Source organism: Tympanuchus pallidicinctus, unplaced genomic scaffold, assembly GCF_026119805.1.
Source record: "Tympanuchus pallidicinctus isolate F22 unplaced genomic scaffold, pur_lepc_1.0 scaffold23, whole genome shotgun sequence".
Classification (NCBI taxonomy): Eukaryota; Metazoa; Chordata; class Aves; order Galliformes; family Phasianidae; genus Tympanuchus; species Tympanuchus pallidicinctus.
Genome location: NW_026294740.1, coordinates 4,260,128 through 4,278,580, shown reverse-complemented (window position 1 = coordinate 4,278,580; position 18,453 = coordinate 4,260,128). Strand labels below are relative to the sequence as shown.

Here is an 18,453-nt window from a genome sequence, read left to right as displayed (position 1 = left end):
AAAATGAAAAGCACCTGATGCAGCAGAAAGCCACAGCGAGAGGCCTTCAGGCGTGAGCATCTGCATGACACACAGCCAGCCCTACAACTGCTGCTGACAGGCATTCCTTACCTGTGTCAGGATTGTGTTGGTACTCAGTGTACGTGGCACATCATGTACCTCCAGCAGCTGCACCCAGCATACAGAAAGCATCGCCTCCAACACACAGCACTATTCAATTCACCTGTCCAGAGTCATATCTTATTCCCTGCAGCTCCATGCTGGGCTCACACTGCCACGCATGCAGCATTCTGTTATCAGGTGTTTAACTCACACCTCCACTCCTTCAACCCATGGCCTCAGGCACTGCCAACACAGATTTGGACAGAGGGCACACTGTCAGGGTGCCTGACCTGCAGCCTTCAGGACCGCGTGCCATGCCATTTAGCAGGGCTGATGCTGCTGCTTAATTAGGTTTGCTTAATGAGTCATATAGAACAGTGTATGTGTAAGAACAGGATTCCCATCAGCGTGAGGATCTCACTGGATTATCTAGGTGAAACACTGCCTTACAATGAAGTCTCTTTTTCATTCTACATACTTAACTCTGACCTACATTCCTCAGCTCGAGGGAGGCCCATCTCCAGCACTTCAGCAGGGATGGATGGAGCAGCCTTGTGTCTCTCCAGATCCAACATGTGGAAGCTCCAGGAGAGAGCACACAAAGCCACCAGGTGCAGATTGGGGCAGGCAAAGCTGCAGCCTAACCACAGCCCACTGGCAGTGATGCTCAGAGCCTGAGGAGCCCGGCCAGCCATTTTGCTGTGCAAGGTGAAGCTGCAACCAGATTTGATAAAGGCAAAGCCGCCTTTGGGACAGGACAGCAGCTCCAACCCTAAGCTACCAGGGCTGTAATTAGGGCTGCATGCCAAGAGGAGCAAAAAAAGGCAGGGAGAAAGCAGCACAGCTCTTTGACATAGTGGTTCTCCTAAAGCCATGGCTGCTGGGGACAAGATGGGCTCCCAAGGGAAGAGCCCTCAGCTGAGGTCCCCTCGTGCAGAGAGCACCTACTGCCCAGCAGTGCCCAAACTGAGGGTTCAGCTCTGTCACCCAGAGGTGGTGCAGACAGCTGTGTGCCAGCCTCAATACATCTGCTGTAAACTGACCTCATCTCTTCACTGCTACCTTCACACCTTCAGATGAGATAAGGCAGTTTTTCAGAACCCACCCCTGCATGGGTTGTGCTGACAGATGTCTCTATTGCAGACAGCCATACAGTTCCCCATTCTGAAAACTGCACTTTCAAGCCGTGGGAGAATGGCAAACACTGCTTTCCTGGGTGAAATTGTAAGGAAACTGACATCTGCAGTCCTCAAATGGAGCCTGCAGCTGAATCCTTACCAGATCTACGTCCTTCAGGGAAAGCACATACATGATGTTTCAGCCCCAAATATGGAATTCCTCCTAGCTTTCAGGTCACTCAACAAGCGAGGCTGAGATGGGAGCACAAAGATGGGAGCTCGCAGTCATTATGTGGTGGTGTGGCACACGTTGTCCATTGGTGCCTGCATCTCCAGCCCTGGCCACGTTCCAGAACCTTGGTGTCATGGCAGTGTCACAGCTACAGCACCCTGCAGGAGTCAGCACTGCTCCTCCTTGACAATCACAGGCAGAGCACGACTTGGGAACACCTTCAAAAGTGCCATGAGATTTGAATATGGAGAGATTTGTTACCAGCCCCTTCCTAGCTCACCTAACAAAGCACTAACAGGCACAAGAGTAGGGAAACAAAAGAGTACATCTTCCTAAAAACAAGTTGCTGATGTGGGTGGGAGGAAAACAATCCATAGGTCCGTGTGACATCTCAACAACTGCTGGAACTGAGCACCAAGAAGCCCCTGCAATAGCAGCTTCTTACAGCCACGCAGGTGTCAGCAGAGGGATTTCACCATTGCTCAGGGCCTGGGTTCCAATCACAGACTGCATGTTGTCACTTGTGATTAAAAGCTCTTCCTTTTCCCAGTCTCTAAAGCAGATTTGCCACTTTGCTAAATCACAGCCTAGCTGACCATGACGAGTGCCCCCTATTCTTGCAAGCCTAAAAAAAACTTCAAGGCAGTGTTTAAATGAGGTTTAGACAGAAGCAGCAGCACCAGCTACACACACACACCACTAACCTTGTGGTGCTCCTAGCGGGGCCTTATTTTCACATGGGAACACAACAAACATCCTTTGTTTTACTCTTCTTCAAAATGCAGATAACCCCAACTGCTGCACTTCCTGTCCTAGCTCACATACCAGAGCTATTCACTAGTGGGAAGACCTAAAAACAAAGCTCAGTGTCACCCCCCAGTCTGCAGTGGCTGCAACAAACCTGATCTTACAGCACAGCAGGAACCAGTTGAGCCACCAGCCAAGAACCCTTCCTACCATGCTCAATAGCAGATACAGGTTGGACAGTGATGCTACAGACATCAGTCTGTGCCTACTCCTTGATCTTTTGTTCCAAGCCTTCATTTAAGCACTGCCAGCAGTACAGACCACAGGCAGTCACCCTGTGCTGAACTGGAAAGGAGCTAAGTTAGCAACACAACTGGGAACAAACTGCACTCTGCAAGGATTCCTTTGCTCTCCAAAAGAAGTGGGATGGACTCTCGCTTTGCTGTCATCATCGCATCCACAGCACCAAGCAGATGCAGATGTTGAGCTGCACAGCAGGCTTCAAAGACTTCACAAATGCCTCCACAAAAGGCCTCGCCAGCCCAAGTGGGGTGAGCACAAAGATCCCAGTTCCAAAAAGAGCTCTGCCCACTGTTTGCTGCCCCAACCTCACACTTGCCCTGAGCTGTGTGAGAGCGATGCTCGGAAGCAGCACAAGCAGCAGAGCAGAACCTGCTACCTCTCCAGGCCATCATCTCATTCCCTCGAGGATTCCTCTGACAGCAAACACTTCTCAGTGCCAGATTAGAGGAGATTAAGATAAACTCAAATTAAACCACCACGAGAGAAAGTTCAGGTTCATGTCAGTCACTGCAGGCAGCGAAGCACACAGCTGGAACTGCAGAGGCAGGTTGGGTGGAGCAGCTCACCCACAGGCTATGGCCGAGGAGGTTAAATACACCTTGTCAAACCCAACACAGGGCTCTCCAGCAGTTTCCAATCACACTGAGAAAAAAACCCGCTTGTTTTTGCAGTGAGCACTCACTTTGCAGCAAGGATGGCAGCGCTGGGAGCTCTCAGATAAGAGTATTTTCCCTACAAACCTGCAGGGCTGTACATGTGCTAATCAGAAAGGCAGCTGTAATCTGAAAAGAAAAAACTGCGTGGGGCAAAAACAAAAGGAGCTGAAGCAGCACCGTGGGAGAGATGACATTAAGTGTGAACACACAGTGTGTTTCCACCTGAATGGCAATTAAAGAGGAGAATACACAGCATTAGTGCAATGCTGACACTCGTGCCACAGTCACTGTAAGATATAACTCTCCATTATTTTAATCACTGCACAAGAGCAAATGGATTCCAAATGGTAATCAGTGCTGACAGATGTCAGTCTGGTACCGAACCGTGTTACTGAGGGTGGAAAAAGCACAGGCACAACATGAGTAAGGAAGCCAGGAACCTGGCCTGGGTTTGTTCTGGATCTCCAAGCGTCAACACTGGGGAGGAAGGGGGAGAAAAAAAGATTCCTCCAGTTAATGGTTTTATAGTTGTGTTACAGTGACCACATCAATTAACAATACTTGTGATGCTTACCTCCTATGAATTATTAACCTTCCTCTAAGATGCCTACCAAAACAAGAAACATGAGAGCCGATGGCACAATGCTCTTGTGAAATACAGAGTGCTTGTAATGGAAAGCGTGAAGTTTTCATCTAATGCTCAGATCAAGGCAGCCCCAGGTGAGGAGCATTAATGCCATCCAACGAGGTCCTTGAGCCGACCAGGGCAGCAGGAACAGTTCTGCTCAAGAGAACCAAACAAGACAGCTCTGTCACACAGAACTGAGCAGAGGAAGCTTCCAGCCCCACATTAAGGGGGCAAAGGCCAGCACAGCCCCACGTGCCTGGGGGACGAGGCAGCGACCGACTCAGCAACACAGCCTGAATCTTACTGTCAAACCTGCACAGTGAGAGCTCACAGCACTGGCAGCTGGTAATGCCAGGATAAAAGCATCAGCTGCTGCGTTGGACAGAAACTTTGGGATCCTTTATTTCTTAAATCCAGGAACCCAGGTATCAGGTGCTGGTATTTCCTGCACGGCGTCACTTTTACTGTGGGTAATCCTGCAAGGTGTTCTCCTCTCATGTTTCAGGAACATGCAGTCTGTGCACTGTCTGGAAAGCAGCCTGGTTCATCCTGTGAGGTTTGCTGCAGTTGAGAAAGCTTCCAAGGTCAGAATAAGGCGGGTTTGTGTTCATCACTCCCACACTGCATGAAGCACAGCTCAAGGAGGAAGCATTCAATAGCACCACACCTCGTTAGGAAGAGCTTCCCAAGCTCTGGAACACCAGAATGCAGCCTGGCCTGCTCTGACAGGAAGCCAATGAATCATCCACATCTGCAGGCTTCAAAAACAACAAACCCAGAAGTTTTCCAAGAAGGATGAATTCCTCCCCTCCCTTCAGCCCTGCTTTTCTGCTTTCACGTGAACTCTGTGGATCATTCACTACGAGGAGACGGCACTTCTGCATGGCAATTTACACAGCCAGGCCCTGCAGGCTTCCTGGGGCACGAGGACAGAAAGGCTTCTGACAGAAGCTGCTTGACTTCAGGACAGAACAATCTGAAGAGCTGCTTCATTTAAAGCCCGTTACACAACCACGTAGTAACTCTAAATTTAGAAAATGTGGCTATTTTGTCTCAATTCTAACAGTGTTTCAAGGAACTTGGACTGGAACGCTGAACAGAAGCATGAATATTTCCTGCAATAGCCATGAGAACTCTTCACTTGGATGGGATGTGCATGCTACCTTCCAGGGAAAAACAACTTCCATCTTCAACAGCAGTCCGAAGAGCAAAGCCAAAAGATGACTGCATGTAGGGCCCTGCTGGAAATCTGACCAACCCTGAAAACTCTTGGGCAGTGCTTCCTGCACGCTCACCTCCCATTCTGAAAAGCCAGATTTTAGGGGAGCAGCCAGAAGGGCAGCACAGGCAGTGCAGCAGTGAGCAGAACTCCCCTGCGAGCAGCAAGGAAGGCAGCTGCTGGGTCAGGGCAGCTGAGGAGTGAAGCTGGGTAAGGAAAACACAAAGGTGCCTCTGATCTGTGCTGCTCAGGTTCTGTGCCTGTCACAGCACAGCTGCTGTCAACAATTTCAATGTGGATCTAGCACTTTCTGGCTGTATTGCTTTCCTGCAAAATCCTCACAGTTTACAGCATTTATACCCAAATTAACTCTAAAGCTGCTGGGTTACCCATCACTTCACACATCTGAGGAAACAAATCAAGCCTGAGTCCCCCAACAGAAAAATACATGAAATGCCAGCCCGTTTCCAAGCGTTCCATTTCACACATTCAGAATAAGCCATGCATTATAGTTTGCAGTGAGAATAGTTTGTCTAAATAGACATCTCAGTCTATAATTACACTGAGGAACATCAGAGGTCTTCCCATCACCCATACAGCTCATGCTCTCCAGCCCTGCTCAGAAAGAGTCAAACGGAGAAGGCACGACCACAGCATCAGCAAAGCAAGGTCAGGGCCCAGCAGCGCTGATGCAGGTGTCACCTGGAGGCACTGGAGTCACCGACAGAGAAAGTTTGTCACCTTGCCAAGGCACACCTCCAGGGCACTGCCACATCAACCAGGAAACGCTTTGGAGATTAAAAACGCTACTTACTCACTAAGTATCCTTATCAGCAGAGGAGCAGGGCTGGTTCTTGAAACAAAAACGATTCGTACGCAAAATTCTTTTATTCTTTGTTGTATCCTTTCAAGAGTAGGTAAAGAACCCTGAATCGGCTGAGATGGAACCAATTCCAGCGTACATCACATGAAGCAGAAGGCTCAGCCACAGACAGGAGACAGCACTGCAGGTCGCTGCAACAGTGATGTGCATGCAAGTCCCAGCTCTGGGCTCCAAACCGCTGTTAGAAACCTTCAGCTCCCATCCCTCAGCTTCAGCAGCACTCTCCCTCCAGCAGCAGAGCAAATTGCTGTGCTGAGTGCAGCACCACATGGCACACCGCTGCAATTTTGTGCTACAAAATGAAGGCTGCCTAACAGAGCGAGGGCAGAGCCGCCCAGCTCCTCCTCAGCTCAGCAAGGGGCTCTGAAGGGATGTTGCTGTAATGCAAACTGAGCAGGCTCTGCTTGTTTAATTGCTGTGAATTCAATCTCTCCCTGCCTGGAAGCTTCCTGGTCTGCTCTCCTGCACATCTCTGCCCTCACCTTCCACAGCAGCAACAGTGCTGCCCATCCACTCACCAAGAGCTACAGCACCAGCTGCTGAGGAACAGAAGCAGAGCTTTGGCACTCCCAAAATGCCCCCAAATCTCTATTGCATCCCACCAGGACAACGCTGCAGGCACACCTACACCCCCCAGCTGTCCACCACCCCCTTGCTGAGATGCAGATTTCTAGGTGAGCCATGCTCCAACACACAGCATAAGGACATCGATGCCATCCAGCTTACAGAGCTCCCCAATAAGCTGAACCATGATCACAGAGCTTCTTCGGTACAGCACAAACCTGAACAACACAGAAGGATGAACAACTCATGCAGGTAAGGACATTTCTCAAAAAAAAAAAAGAAAAAAGAAATCAGTGTACAAAGATGCAGATTTCTTAGGTTTAGGATCAGACCACTTACCCACTGGTTCTGGTCTCAGCAGACACACCATGCAGTCAGGGAGCAGGGCTGCAGCTGCAACTGTTAATTGCTTTCCTCTCCATAAAGTGGAGTTAAAGCCTGCACCACAAAGGGCAGAAAACCAACACAGCACCACCTATCTTTTCCCAGCACAAACATCTATCCAACGCAGTTTGATATCAGAGTCCAGCATCAAGGAGCACATATCCTTGCTACACCAGCACATGTAGAAGATTCCTGCCTGGCTTCCAGTTTCCATTTGGGCCCTGCTCTGCCTGCTCTCAGCAGTGCTGGCATGGATCCCACTATGCTCCTTTCAGCCTTCCCATGCAGGAGGTAAGTAAGAACCACCTGAGATGCACTGAGACAAGAACTGCCTTTACCCAATCAGCCCAAGGACCTCAAAGTTAAGAGAAAATGGAAAGTGAGTGGAAAAAAGCCCCAGTGCCACCACCATGGAGCCTCTCTGCAGGTTTTTTTGTTCCAGGACACAGTTAGCATCCTCCTACCTCAGCACAGCCCTGAAGACCTCTGGAGTGGCACGCACAGCCTGCACAAGGCCGAACCTGAGCTACGCATTATGCACTCCAAGCACCACCACATAAAAAGAAACACGTTGTCATCTCATATCTCAGCTCCAGGCCTTGCTGGCAACACCAAAAGCAAGTGTAGAAGCTTCAGCCCAAAGCAGCAGTTTGATGCTGATGGTGGGAGGTAAGGAGTGTGCAAACAACGAAGCAGGTTCCTCCCAGGGAGCGTTTAGAAAGGTGTCACTGCCTTCAGAGCCCCTGAAATCCCACAAGCAATTAAACAGTCACAGGAGAAGAGGTTCTGAGCTTCACAGGTGCCAGTTATCTCCCAGCACCAACACTGATGCTGAGCATTAAAAATAGTGTCTTTGCTCTGAGGAGAGAGCTGAGGACAGCTGGCATAGCAAGACCTTGTCCCAAAAAAACATCCGACAAGCTTACACCACTTAACTTCAACACAGGATTTTAGCCAAAAAAAGGAACTTCACAGAGTTGCTTACAGCCAGGTCCCTGCAGAAGCCTCTGCTGGAGCTGCACAGCTTATGTGAAGGAGAAACTTTGGGAGAAAGTCACAGCAAAACGCCTCTCTCGTTCTCATGCAGGTATCTCAAAGCCTGGCACGGGATCCAACTGGATCCTCCTGAAGCTTTTAGTGCACCTCACGTTGTGTGCCAGTCCTAAGAGCATTACCAACTGAGCTGCCTCTTTCCCTTCCCTTTTAGCTAACCCAGCACATTGGGAGCGAGCGCTGTGAGCCGCAGGACGGTCTGCTCATGGGAGAGGCCCTGTCCATTTTAAAAATAACACTCCTGATTGGGGCTGGAAGAGCACTAATTAATTGCTGAGCCCAAATTATCGCTCACCACACACACAGAATAGCTCCACACAGTAACAGCACATACTTTTGTTGTGCTGCAGTCCATTTTGCAGTAAAATATTAATGATGATCCCCAAGCTGATCTGGCAAGCATCAAAGAAAGCAAAAACTCAGCTTGAGAGTACATGACCTTGTGATGAGCACTTGCAGGCAGAACCATCTGACGTGGCTCCTGTTTGATGCAGAACTACACCAATTCCAGTAAGCCCTTTCTTCCCTCCCATCTCTAATGGCTACGGATGTCAGGTGGTTTCGGAGCACCCCCAGGAGACCGACTGAAACATCAGATGCAAGAAGAGGGTTGGATACAGCTTCGCAAGTCATACAAACCAGTGCTATCAGCTTGTGGGCACTGAATCCGAGTGCTGCACTGAGCAGCATTTGCTGCTGACTCTGGAGAAGGAGCTGCAAGCACACAGCAGAACTGCCTCTTGTCACCTGCTGGACCCTAAGCGTTCTGCATCACCGTGCTTTAGATAGTGGACAACATAGTGTCTCTCATGTTTAGAGACAGAAGGTTTTTAAGGCTCCCCGTGCTCTCATCCCGCCGTTGCAAGGTGGTCAACAGTGAGGACTGGTGTCTGGTGCTCACGCCAGGCTGGTGGTGGCTGCAAAGGGACAGAGAGGTGAAAGCACAGCCCTTCAGTGAATGGGAGCATCCCCTTCTCCCGTGGGATAAATACAAAAATCACAATTCCTAAGTTTAGGCCAAAGAAGTGACTGCATGACAGGATTCAGACAAGAAGTACTCACGCAAATATTGAAATTGTGTGGGAACAACACCTTCAGAAAGTTCTCCTGCAACCTGATATTCATATCTCTATGTTTGAGGTCAAGAAATCGCAGCAGTGGAGGGTGAGAAGGAACAGAAGGGCTGTGTGGGATGAAGCAGAGTTGAATTCAGACTTGAGGTGATAGCAACAGAACAATTCCAGCTAGCGAGCTGATCAGCTATGGGATTTGTGCCTGGGGAGCCTCAGACAGTTGGAACTGGGCTGCAAAGTGAAGCTGAACAGACTGAGAGCCATCCATACCAAGAGCTTTGGAAGTTAAATATTCCCAAAGACCCCATGGGGTCCCTACAGGCTGCCACGTAAACCAGAAAGCGCTGCTGAGACGCAGCATCACACCTGGGTGCTGCCACAAGCAGTTCTTCCCCGAGGCAGAGAGCAGAGCACAAGGCAGGAATTCAGCAGCCTGCCCTGCCGAAGGCCTTTTGATAAGGTGCTGAAACACAACACCTGCACTTTCTGCTTCTCCCATCTGCAGTAGAGGCGTAGCTGCCTTGCACAGGCTTTGGGAAAATGAAAGGCAGAGGAGAGCAGTGAGGCTTCCAGGTGAGGGGCAGAGGGAGGAAGACAGCAGCGTTTTAAAGCACCCTATGAGCCTCACTGCTACCCAACCTGGCCAAGCACTTCTGCAAAGAACCCAAAGGCAGCTCAGACGTGCAGAAGGAATATAACCTGCACCTGAGGAACTCTGAAATTAAAATCCAGCTGGGTCTGAACCTCTGCTCATTTATTATAGAAGTCATCAGGTGCTCCCAGCAGTCAGCAATGCAACTTGTGAACAACACACACATCCAGCACTGCGGCAGCACCATGAAGACAAGCAGGGTGGCTCTAGAAGCCAGAACTGCTCTGCAGGTTCGCTGTGTGACAGGATTGGGGTCAGACAGGACACGGCTGGCACACCTCTCTGGAAAGGGAAATGTTTCCTTCCAGGACTGTCTGGGTTTTACATTACTTGGCAACAATTATTTCCCTATGCTCTGAATTGGGAAAGCAGCCGAGGAAGGCAGGAAAGGAGAAGAGAGAGAAGAAATCCTGGCTCCTTTTTACTCACGTGAATGTCACGATGCTGCTAATGCCTATCAGAACCAAAGGCTCAGAAAAACCCCTCATTCAGGCGGAAGAGCCAGTGGGCCTTTGTACCAAACACCAGCTCAAATTCAAGAGAAAGCTTCTATTACTTATTAACATCACGAATCGTGAGCTGTGGTTTAAGCAGCAGCAGCCTGTCTTCCACATCCAACAGGAGAGAAGAAAAGCGTTCAGCTTCTAAAGGCAACAGTAACCACAATTAGCTTACATATTCCCTAGTTGAAAAAATAATTCCTGCCCCAGTAGCTGAAAGAAAACACAGGAAAGCTCTCAGATCATCACCCAGTTTGGGTACACAGAGCAGCTTTTTGGATGGCAACAAGTGCCCTCTGCCATCCATGGTCTGGCTGCACCAGGCCAGGTTAACATTCCTAAAGACATCAAACAAACTCACAGCCAAAGCTGCTCGAGAGTCAGAGCTGCAGCCAGGAGATGTACCTGCAGACACAGCTGAGAACAGCGGCCACAAGCCAACAGACCTCAGGCCCAGGACATCCACGTGGTGCCCATGGTTTGCTCCCCACAGCCCACACAGGGACGTCAGGCTTACCTGGTGCCATAACGCAAAGGGGCCGGGCAGCAGACAGCCAAAAGACCTCACTTACCACCACGAAATGGCAAACCCCATGTGTTTCCAGCAGCGTCAGGTTTGTTTTTAGTAATCCCACACTGCAGAGCAGCTTGTACACAATGCCTGGCAATTTGGTTGTTGGGCAGCTTTTCAAATGGAAAAATCAATACGGTAAGTACACCTGAATTCTTCAAGCACTCAGGAAACTTCTCCCCAGGGTCTATTACCTGAGTGCAGAGATGCCTACACAAGAGCAGCACGACCACAAAAAAGAAAGAAAAAGGAAGAGCATTTATTTATGTAACTGCCTTCTCATCCCCCCCCCAGCCCAGCTTTCCCTAATGCTGCACAAGGGCACAGCTATCCAGCGACCAAAGTCAGAAAGAGCACTTTGGAGTTAAGGAATCCAACACCTAAATCCATGTTTGCTCCCCCAAACTGGGGTGGCCTTGGATGCTAGCAAACACACTCCGCTTTGGGCCAACCTGTGCTGCTACAGCACACAGAATTTGTATTTGAAAGCCGCAGTGATCGAACTGTGGGAAAGAAAAGGCTTTTTTTTTTTTTCTTTTTTAGGTAGAAACACACAACACAGCAATATCTTCCCTTGATGCCCGTTTTCATTTTGCTTATCTCCAGCTGGTCACGTGTTTAATGACACTATCACCTAAATATAGCTCATCCTGCTACCGCTCACCATCCTACCCATCCCTGCAGGACCACCGCACAGCTCCTGCTTGCCGTGCTGAGCTGCTGGAAGGAGGCAAAGCAAAGGGCCCGGCAGCCCCCTGTGTGCCTCCTGCCTCGCTCAGCACAACACCCGCGGCTGGCAGCCCCTTTGTGCTCCATCTCTGTGCCCCTCTCTCTTTTGTCTCCGTGCTGTCGGGCTGCATGCAGCAGGGATGCCCCAGAAACATAGAATAGAATCAGTAAGGTGTAGGAAAGAGCTCTAAGATCACCTCGTCCAGCATCGCACGCTACGTCCCTAAGCATGACATCTACTCTTAAGCGCCTCCAGGGACGGCGACTCCCCCACCTCCCCTCACAGCCCATTCCGTCGCCTCACCGCTCCTTCCGAGTGCAAATCCTACCGCCCAACCTGCAAACCCAGCCCCGCAGAACGCAGCCGGAGGGGCGCATCCACACAGCCGGAGGACAGAGATTGACGTGCAGCTCAACCCGACGGCGGCACAAACAAGGGCAGAGCCACACGGCCGCGAGCAAGACACGGAGCTGCCGCGCCGTGACGGACAGACGCCGCTCCGCGCACACGGGAGGCACCGCTCCGCATCCCAGCGGGCCGAACGCTGCACCCCGCCCTGCGGGCCTCTCGCACGTCCCCCTTCCCCAGCCTTCACACACAGCCGAGGCCCGGCGCAGCTCCACGTTCAGATCCCGACCCCCCGGCACCCCCCCACCTCACCTTGGTCTCCTTGACGTGCTGCTTGATGCCCTCCGGGTACCACTGCACCCTCACGTAGCCCCGCCGCAGCGGACTGGCGCGGCCCTCCTCCGTGCCGCCCGCCCCTGGGCCGCCCGATTCCGAGCCCCCCGAGCTGGCTGCTCCCCCCGCTCCCCGGCCGCCGCCCCCCGGTGCCGCCGTCGTCGTTTCCTCTTCTTCCGAATCGGAGTCTTCGCCGTGGATGAGGCGAACCAGGCCGAAACGCACCGAACCGCGGTAACGGCCGGATACCAGGTCGTGGGAGAAGAGGAGACGCTGCGAACCGCCCGGAGGAGCCGAAGGGGGTAAAGGCAGAGCGGGGGCCGGGGTCGGGGCGGCGGGGAGCTCCGCCATGGCGCCGGGCTGAGCGGGAGAGCGCGCGGCCGCCGGCACGGGCTGGGGGAGGGGCGGGGCGGGCGGCGCGCGTGAGACGTCAGGGGGCGGGGCTTGCGGGGCCACGCCCTGTGCGTAGCGACGCTGCCGAGGCGGGCGTGGCCGCTGATTGGACACGCCCGAGGAAATGCCACGCCCATCAGGTGGGAGGGGCAGAGCGGAGGGAGGGGGGCACTGAGGGGTGAGGTGTTCTCTTTGCTCCCATGCATCGCGTCGGTTCCTATTGTGACCTCCCCGCTCCTGTGCGGGACATTCGGAAAACGTATGGAATCCTGGGGCAGATCGGTTATGAGGCAGAAAAAAATAATAAAAACCCAGGAGCAGCGTTTTCCCTCTTTTCATCCTTCCCAGCGAGGAGCTCGAGCCCCAGCTCAACCAATGGGCTGCAGCTTCTCAGTCCAGAGCTCCTGGAGGAGACTGGAGGAGCAGCGCTTGGATGTTGTGTACAGCACAGCGCTGCGTCCTTCTCACAGCTCCACGGACATGTTTCCAAGCACGGCTACGGCAGCGATGCTTCTCATCATCCCTCCGATGCACGTTGCAACACTGCTAATGAAATACAGATACGGGCAATAGGCACGAACCGGTGCGCAGATGGAACTGTCCCTCTTCAGAGCCATTACAAGCTCTGCTCCGGACCCACCGAACCCCTCAGACCCCGTTTCTTTTGGGCCCGGTTCCGGTGCGTGGGGCGCTGCTGCCACCGCGCGGCCGCTGCTCGGTGCCGCAGGGTGTGTGCGGGCCGGCAGGGAGGGACGGATGGATGGGTGCCCTGCTAGGGTGCACGGATCCTTGCGGCGAAGCCAGAGGAAGGTGTAAAACGGGACTGGCAGCAGTGCCTTCAAAAGACAACGCTGCAGCTACCCCCAGCAGCGTGACCGCGGAGCACCGGGACAGCCGGGAGCAAACGGAGCGAGGAGCCGCCGGGCTGCGCTCGCGTCCTCTCTGCAAAGCCCATCCCCACAGCGCTGCTCTGAAGATGCTGAGTGCTGCTGCACGGCGAGCCTCTGGTGTTGGCCCTTCGCAGCTGGAGGAGCAGACAGAGACTGAGCAGGCTGCTCTCTCTTGCCATGGTGCTGCCTTCAGTTGCTCTGAAATGCCATTTCTGAACAGCAGAAAGTTTTTTTTAATGATTACTTTTGCTGACACAGAATCACAGAACGGCCCAGGCTGGAAGGGACCTCAAGGATCATGAATCTCCAACCCCCTGCCACATGCAGGGCCACCAACCTCCCCATCTAATACCAGACCAAGCTGCCCAGGGCCCCATCCAACTTGGCCTCGAAAACTCAGCAATGGACAGGGCATCCACAATCTCCCTTGGCAGCCTGTTCCAGCACCTCACCACTCTCTCTGTAATGAACTTCTCCCTAAATCTTCCTTCCCTCGACTTCAAACCATTTCCCCTTGTCCTGCTGTTATCTACCCTTTCAAAGAGTTGATTCCCCTCCTGTTTGTAGGCTCCCTTTAGGTACCGAAAGGCTGCAATGAGGTCACCCCACAGCCTGTCTTTGAGGGATCATCTTCATGGCTCTCCTCTGGACCCTGTCCAACAGCTCTCTGTCTTTCTTGTACTGGGGGCTCCAGACCTGGACACAGCACTACAGATGGGGCCTCACAAGAGCAGAGTAGAGAGAAACAATCACCTCTCTGTTCCTGCTGGCCACCCCTCTTCTGATGGAGCCCAGTTGTTCCCTTTCCAGGAGCTCACGCTTGGGATAATCCCCGTTTGGTTACACTAACAGGGACAAATACAGCTGCCTTCTCTTATCCTGCTCCTCGTGTAACAGCCCCAGGAGCAGCTGGGGGTGCACACAGAAGGATGCATTACGTCTTTCCCTGTCCAAGCCCTGCTCTCCCTGCCAGCTCACCCCAAGTACACAGCAATCAGCTAAATCAGCTTTATCCCCCCGCAGGCAGTCACGCCAGGGTAAAGAAATCAGCCTCAGCTGCCTGATGGGATCCTTTGCCTGCTCGTCATCTTAAAGCCTCTCACCTCGTCTTTCATCATGGTTATAAACCCCTTAGAACTTCATCACGTGCTCCATAAATAACAAATATATAAGCGAGGCTCTGCGTGTGGCTGCAGCCCCATCCCTGCTGTCCCACGGCTGTGAGGAGCCGCAGGATCAGGCTGGAGAGGAGCAGCACCAGGTCCCCATCCCCATCCCACAGCCGGTAAGCCCAGCGTTTCTGGGACCTGGTGGTCCTCATGGCCTTGGGGATATCTGGTGGCCTGTGGGTCGCCGTGTTGTTCTGGGCTATGGGGAGTTGCCTCAGAAGGGAGGGAGCTGGGACACTGAGCTTGACTTGCCTTGGATTTTGGAGGTGAGAGCATCTCTGCGGGCCATGCAGATGCTTTGGGCTCTGTAGTGCACAAACACAAAAGGAGGGGACAATTTTACAACGTGTACTTTGTGTGCTAATAGTACATCTGACATACGGGGATGTGGAAAGGAGCCACAAGGTGCCCCGAACCTTAATATAGCCTGGGTTATAAACAACTATAGAAACATGCAGGAGGCTGTGTTAGAGTGGGAGAGACGGTTTGACGGAGCTGGGAGGAGAGGGGTTTCCTCCTAACTCTAGCTATCCCTCACTGTGCGCCCAGCAGCCATCTCAGTGTGCACATTCCCTGCATGCCAAAGACCTTTGCGTGTGCAGGGAGCTGAGGAGCTGAGCAAAAAGCAAAAGCTCATTTCCAGAAAAGAAACACAACTCCACCAGCCCGCTGGCTGTGTGACCTGGGCTGCCAGAAGTGCCGGAGGGGAAAAGATTCAATGGGAAGGAGCTGAGAGCAGGCTGCACCCCACAGCACTTCTGCTCACGCTGGTGTGTCGGAGTGCTGAGAAGTTTCCATAAGCACAGGGGGTGTCTGAGCCACCAAAGCCTGCTGCAGAGCCCTGATACAATCAGGGGGTGAGCAGATCTGGCAGCTGATAGCAAGCTGTGAATTCTACAAACATCACAGCATTCCTGCAGTAGTCTCATTTTGCTCCCTTCCCATCCATGGGAGCACGAAGCACTCATTCCCAGCACGTGTTGGTTTGTCTCGCACTTGCCCCTTGGCAATGAGAACTGGCACAAGGGATGCTAAATATTTCCCCTGCCCCTGACACCCCTTGTGCCCAAAGAGCACATCCACTGCTAACCCAGCAATCCATTGAAAGGGAATCACAGCAGCACCCCATCTCACCACTTCCAGCACCCAGCCCTCAGCCTTTCCAGATGGAAAATTCCCAGCTCGCTTTGGCTCTGCCCTGTGCAACGCTTGTGCTGGTAATGCTTTTGTTTCTATAAATCCTATTAGCTGGAGGCAAGCCTATAATTAGCAGGGAAAGCCGGCACCTCTCAAACAATAATCAGAACTGACCTGGCTCCATGCTGGCTTTGCTGTGAATTGCTTTGAATATTGGCTGACTGGTGGCTCCCGTTTGGCTGGGAGCTGCTGCCACTATTCCTGCCCGCAGGCCAGGGCTGCTCGGGTTGCACTTCTCTCTGGGTTTATTAACTTGGTTTGATTAGGCATGAAACATGAGGCGGATTTATGACACAGAATCTGACCCAAGCAGAGGGATCTGGCAGAGATGTGTAGGGTAGGTGGTGATGGATGGGACAGAGCAGCAGAGACAGTCCCATGGGCCATGGGACCCATAAGGGCTTTTTGGGCAAGGCTGGGGCTCTGCTTTTCTCTGCAAGGGAACACAAGAGGACTGCTCTCCTGAGCAAACTTCTACACAAGCATTTACAGAGTCCAATCCCACATCTGTTCAGCAAGGACACCCTGACAGCACACCCCTGGACCTCCCAGCCTTTGGGGTGGTTGTGACCACAGGCACTGGAGCAGCTGCAGATGGGCTCATCCTGCCTGCTGGCCTATCTCAGCACGGCCATGATTTAGCCATAGGATTTACCCCCTGAGCAAGCTGGAAAAGTGAACAAAGCCCCCAGCAGCACAAGCATGACACAGAATCACAGAACAGCCAGAGGTAGAAGGGACACAAAAGGACCGTCAAGTGGAAGCCCTGGCCCCACACAGCACCACTCAAACCCTACATGTGAGAGCAGTATCCCAACACTCCCTGAGCTCTGGCAGCTCAGTGCCATGCTTGCTGCCCCAGGGATCTGCTCCATGCCCAGCACCCGCTGATGCAGATCCTTTCCCTAATCCCCAACCTGATCCCCTGACGCAGCTCCAGGCTGGTCATCTCCGGTGCACACACAGCACCGATGTCACCTCTGTGCCCTGGACAGGGACAAGACGCCCAGCCCCAGCTCCATCCCACTGTCCAGACCCCTGGGGCTGGAGGTTGGCTACTTATGCCAACTCCCAGGGGTGACAGCAGGGTTGCCGTGGGTGGGTATTTGCTGTATCTATACCCACACACGTATATATAGCTAAAGGATGGCAGGCAGCCTAATCCCATGCGTGATCAACAGGTATTTTCGACAGCTAAGAGCTCAGGAAGAGATTGGCTGAAATTAAAGGTGCCGTGACACCGCTGGGGCCCGGAGCTGACAGAGCTGCCCCGGATAAAGGCGGCTGGGAGCAGAGCGGGATGCCGGTGCTCAGCGCGGTGCCGTTCCTGAAGCCCACCCACCCTCAGGGCCCACGCCGTTCTCCCGGCCGCCAGCGCCGGCACACGCTGCCTGCCAGCGAGCTCCGCTGCCTCAGCCCCGAGGATGCCGTCAGCGTGTTTGAGATCGAGAGGGAAGGTAAGGGGCTGCCCACCCCCCCCCCCCCCCATCCCGCCTCATCCCGGAGCCGGAGCTGGGAGCTCAGCGCCGTCCCCTTCCAGCCTTCATCTCCGTCTCCGGTGACTGCCCGCTGCACCTGGATGAGATCCGCCATTTCCTGACGCTGTGCCCGGAGCTTTCCCTCGGCTGGTTCGAGGAAGGGCGCCTGGTGGCCTTCATCATCGGCTCCCTGTGGGACCAGGACCGGCTCAGCCAGGTAAGAGCCGGGCCCAGGGTACGCGGAGCACAGCCTCGGGTTGCCCTGCACGGCCCCGCTAACGGCCCCGTTCTCTCCCTGCAGGCGGCGCTGACCCTGCACGAGCCGCGGGGCACGGCGGTGCACATCCACGTGCTGGCCGTGCACCGAACCTTCCGCCAGCAGGGCAAGGGTTCCATCCTGATGTGGCGATACCTGCAGTACCTGCGCTGCCTGCCCTGCGCCCGGCGCGCCGTGCTCATGTGCGAACATTTCCTCGTGCCCTTCTATGAGAAGTGCGGTTTCAAAGCTCTGGGTCCCTGCCAGGTGACGGTGGGCACGTTGGCCTTCACTGAGATGCAGCACGAGGTGCGGGGCCATGCCTTCATGCGCAGGAACAGCGGCTGCTGAGCCCTGCAGCCCAGTTACGCACCAGCCGGGGGGAGGAAGAGGGCAGGGAGCGAATATTGTGAGCCCTCTCCACCCTCACCTCGGCTGCACATCTTTCCCTGCTGGCCCCAGCCACAGCTCCCTGCCCACACATCTGCCTTTTGGCCAAGGGATGAGCGTGGCCCCAGCTCAGCCCTGTGCCTCACTCTCCTAGCGCTGGGGAATAATTCAGCCTGCAAGCACCGAGCCTGCACCCCCCCCCCCTCCCCCCTTCTATAGTTGGGGCTGTGAAGGGGAGCCCAGGAAGGCTGTGCAACCAAAGGATCCGCTAGGGATGGAAAGAGCCTCTGCAGAGCCTGTAAGCCTTGAGCCCCTTGTCCAGGGTCCCCTTCCCCAGCACAGCCCAACACCAGGCATGAGGCCAAGCCCTGCTCTGAGCAGCCCTTGCAGCCACCCCTCACACCCAAAGACACCTTTACAGCGTGAGACTCCCAGGGTGCCCCCCACCCACGGCTACCCCAAATCACACAGCCAGGATCCTCCCTGCAGGGCCAGTCCTGCATGCAGACATCACCTGCCCACAAAGAGCCCTCTGCAAATGCCTTGGTCTATTGTGAAGCAGCAAATAAAGATGCAGTGGTTGT

At 53.5% G+C, this 18,453-nt stretch overlaps 2 protein-coding genes across 2 annotated transcripts in view; one reads left to right on the top strand and one right to left on the bottom strand.

The window, feature by feature from the left end:
• The window catches only part of UBE2O (ubiquitin conjugating enzyme E2 O), a 49,059-nt gene extending 36,571 nt beyond the window's left edge, over nt 1–12,488 (bottom strand). The window contains exon 1 of the mRNA XM_052688318.1: nt 12,076–12,488. Within this exon, the coding sequence (XP_052544278.1) occupies nt 12,076–12,447 (372 nt within the window). The 5' untranslated portion in view covers nt 12,448–12,488. The remainder of the gene's footprint in view (nt 1–12,075) is intronic.
• Nucleotides 12,489–17,005: 4,517 nt separating this feature from the next.
• AANAT (aralkylamine N-acetyltransferase) lies at nt 17,006–18,366 on the top strand. The gene is made up of 3 exons (XM_052687993.1): nt 17,006–17,202; nt 17,286–17,440; nt 17,525–18,366. Exons 1-3 carry the CDS (start codon nt 17,046–17,048, stop codon nt 17,828–17,830), a joined length of 618 nt encoding a protein of 205 aa, XP_052543953.1. The 5' UTR covers nt 17,006–17,045; the 3' UTR covers nt 17,831–18,366.
• Nucleotides 18,367–18,453: the final 87 nt, after the last annotated feature.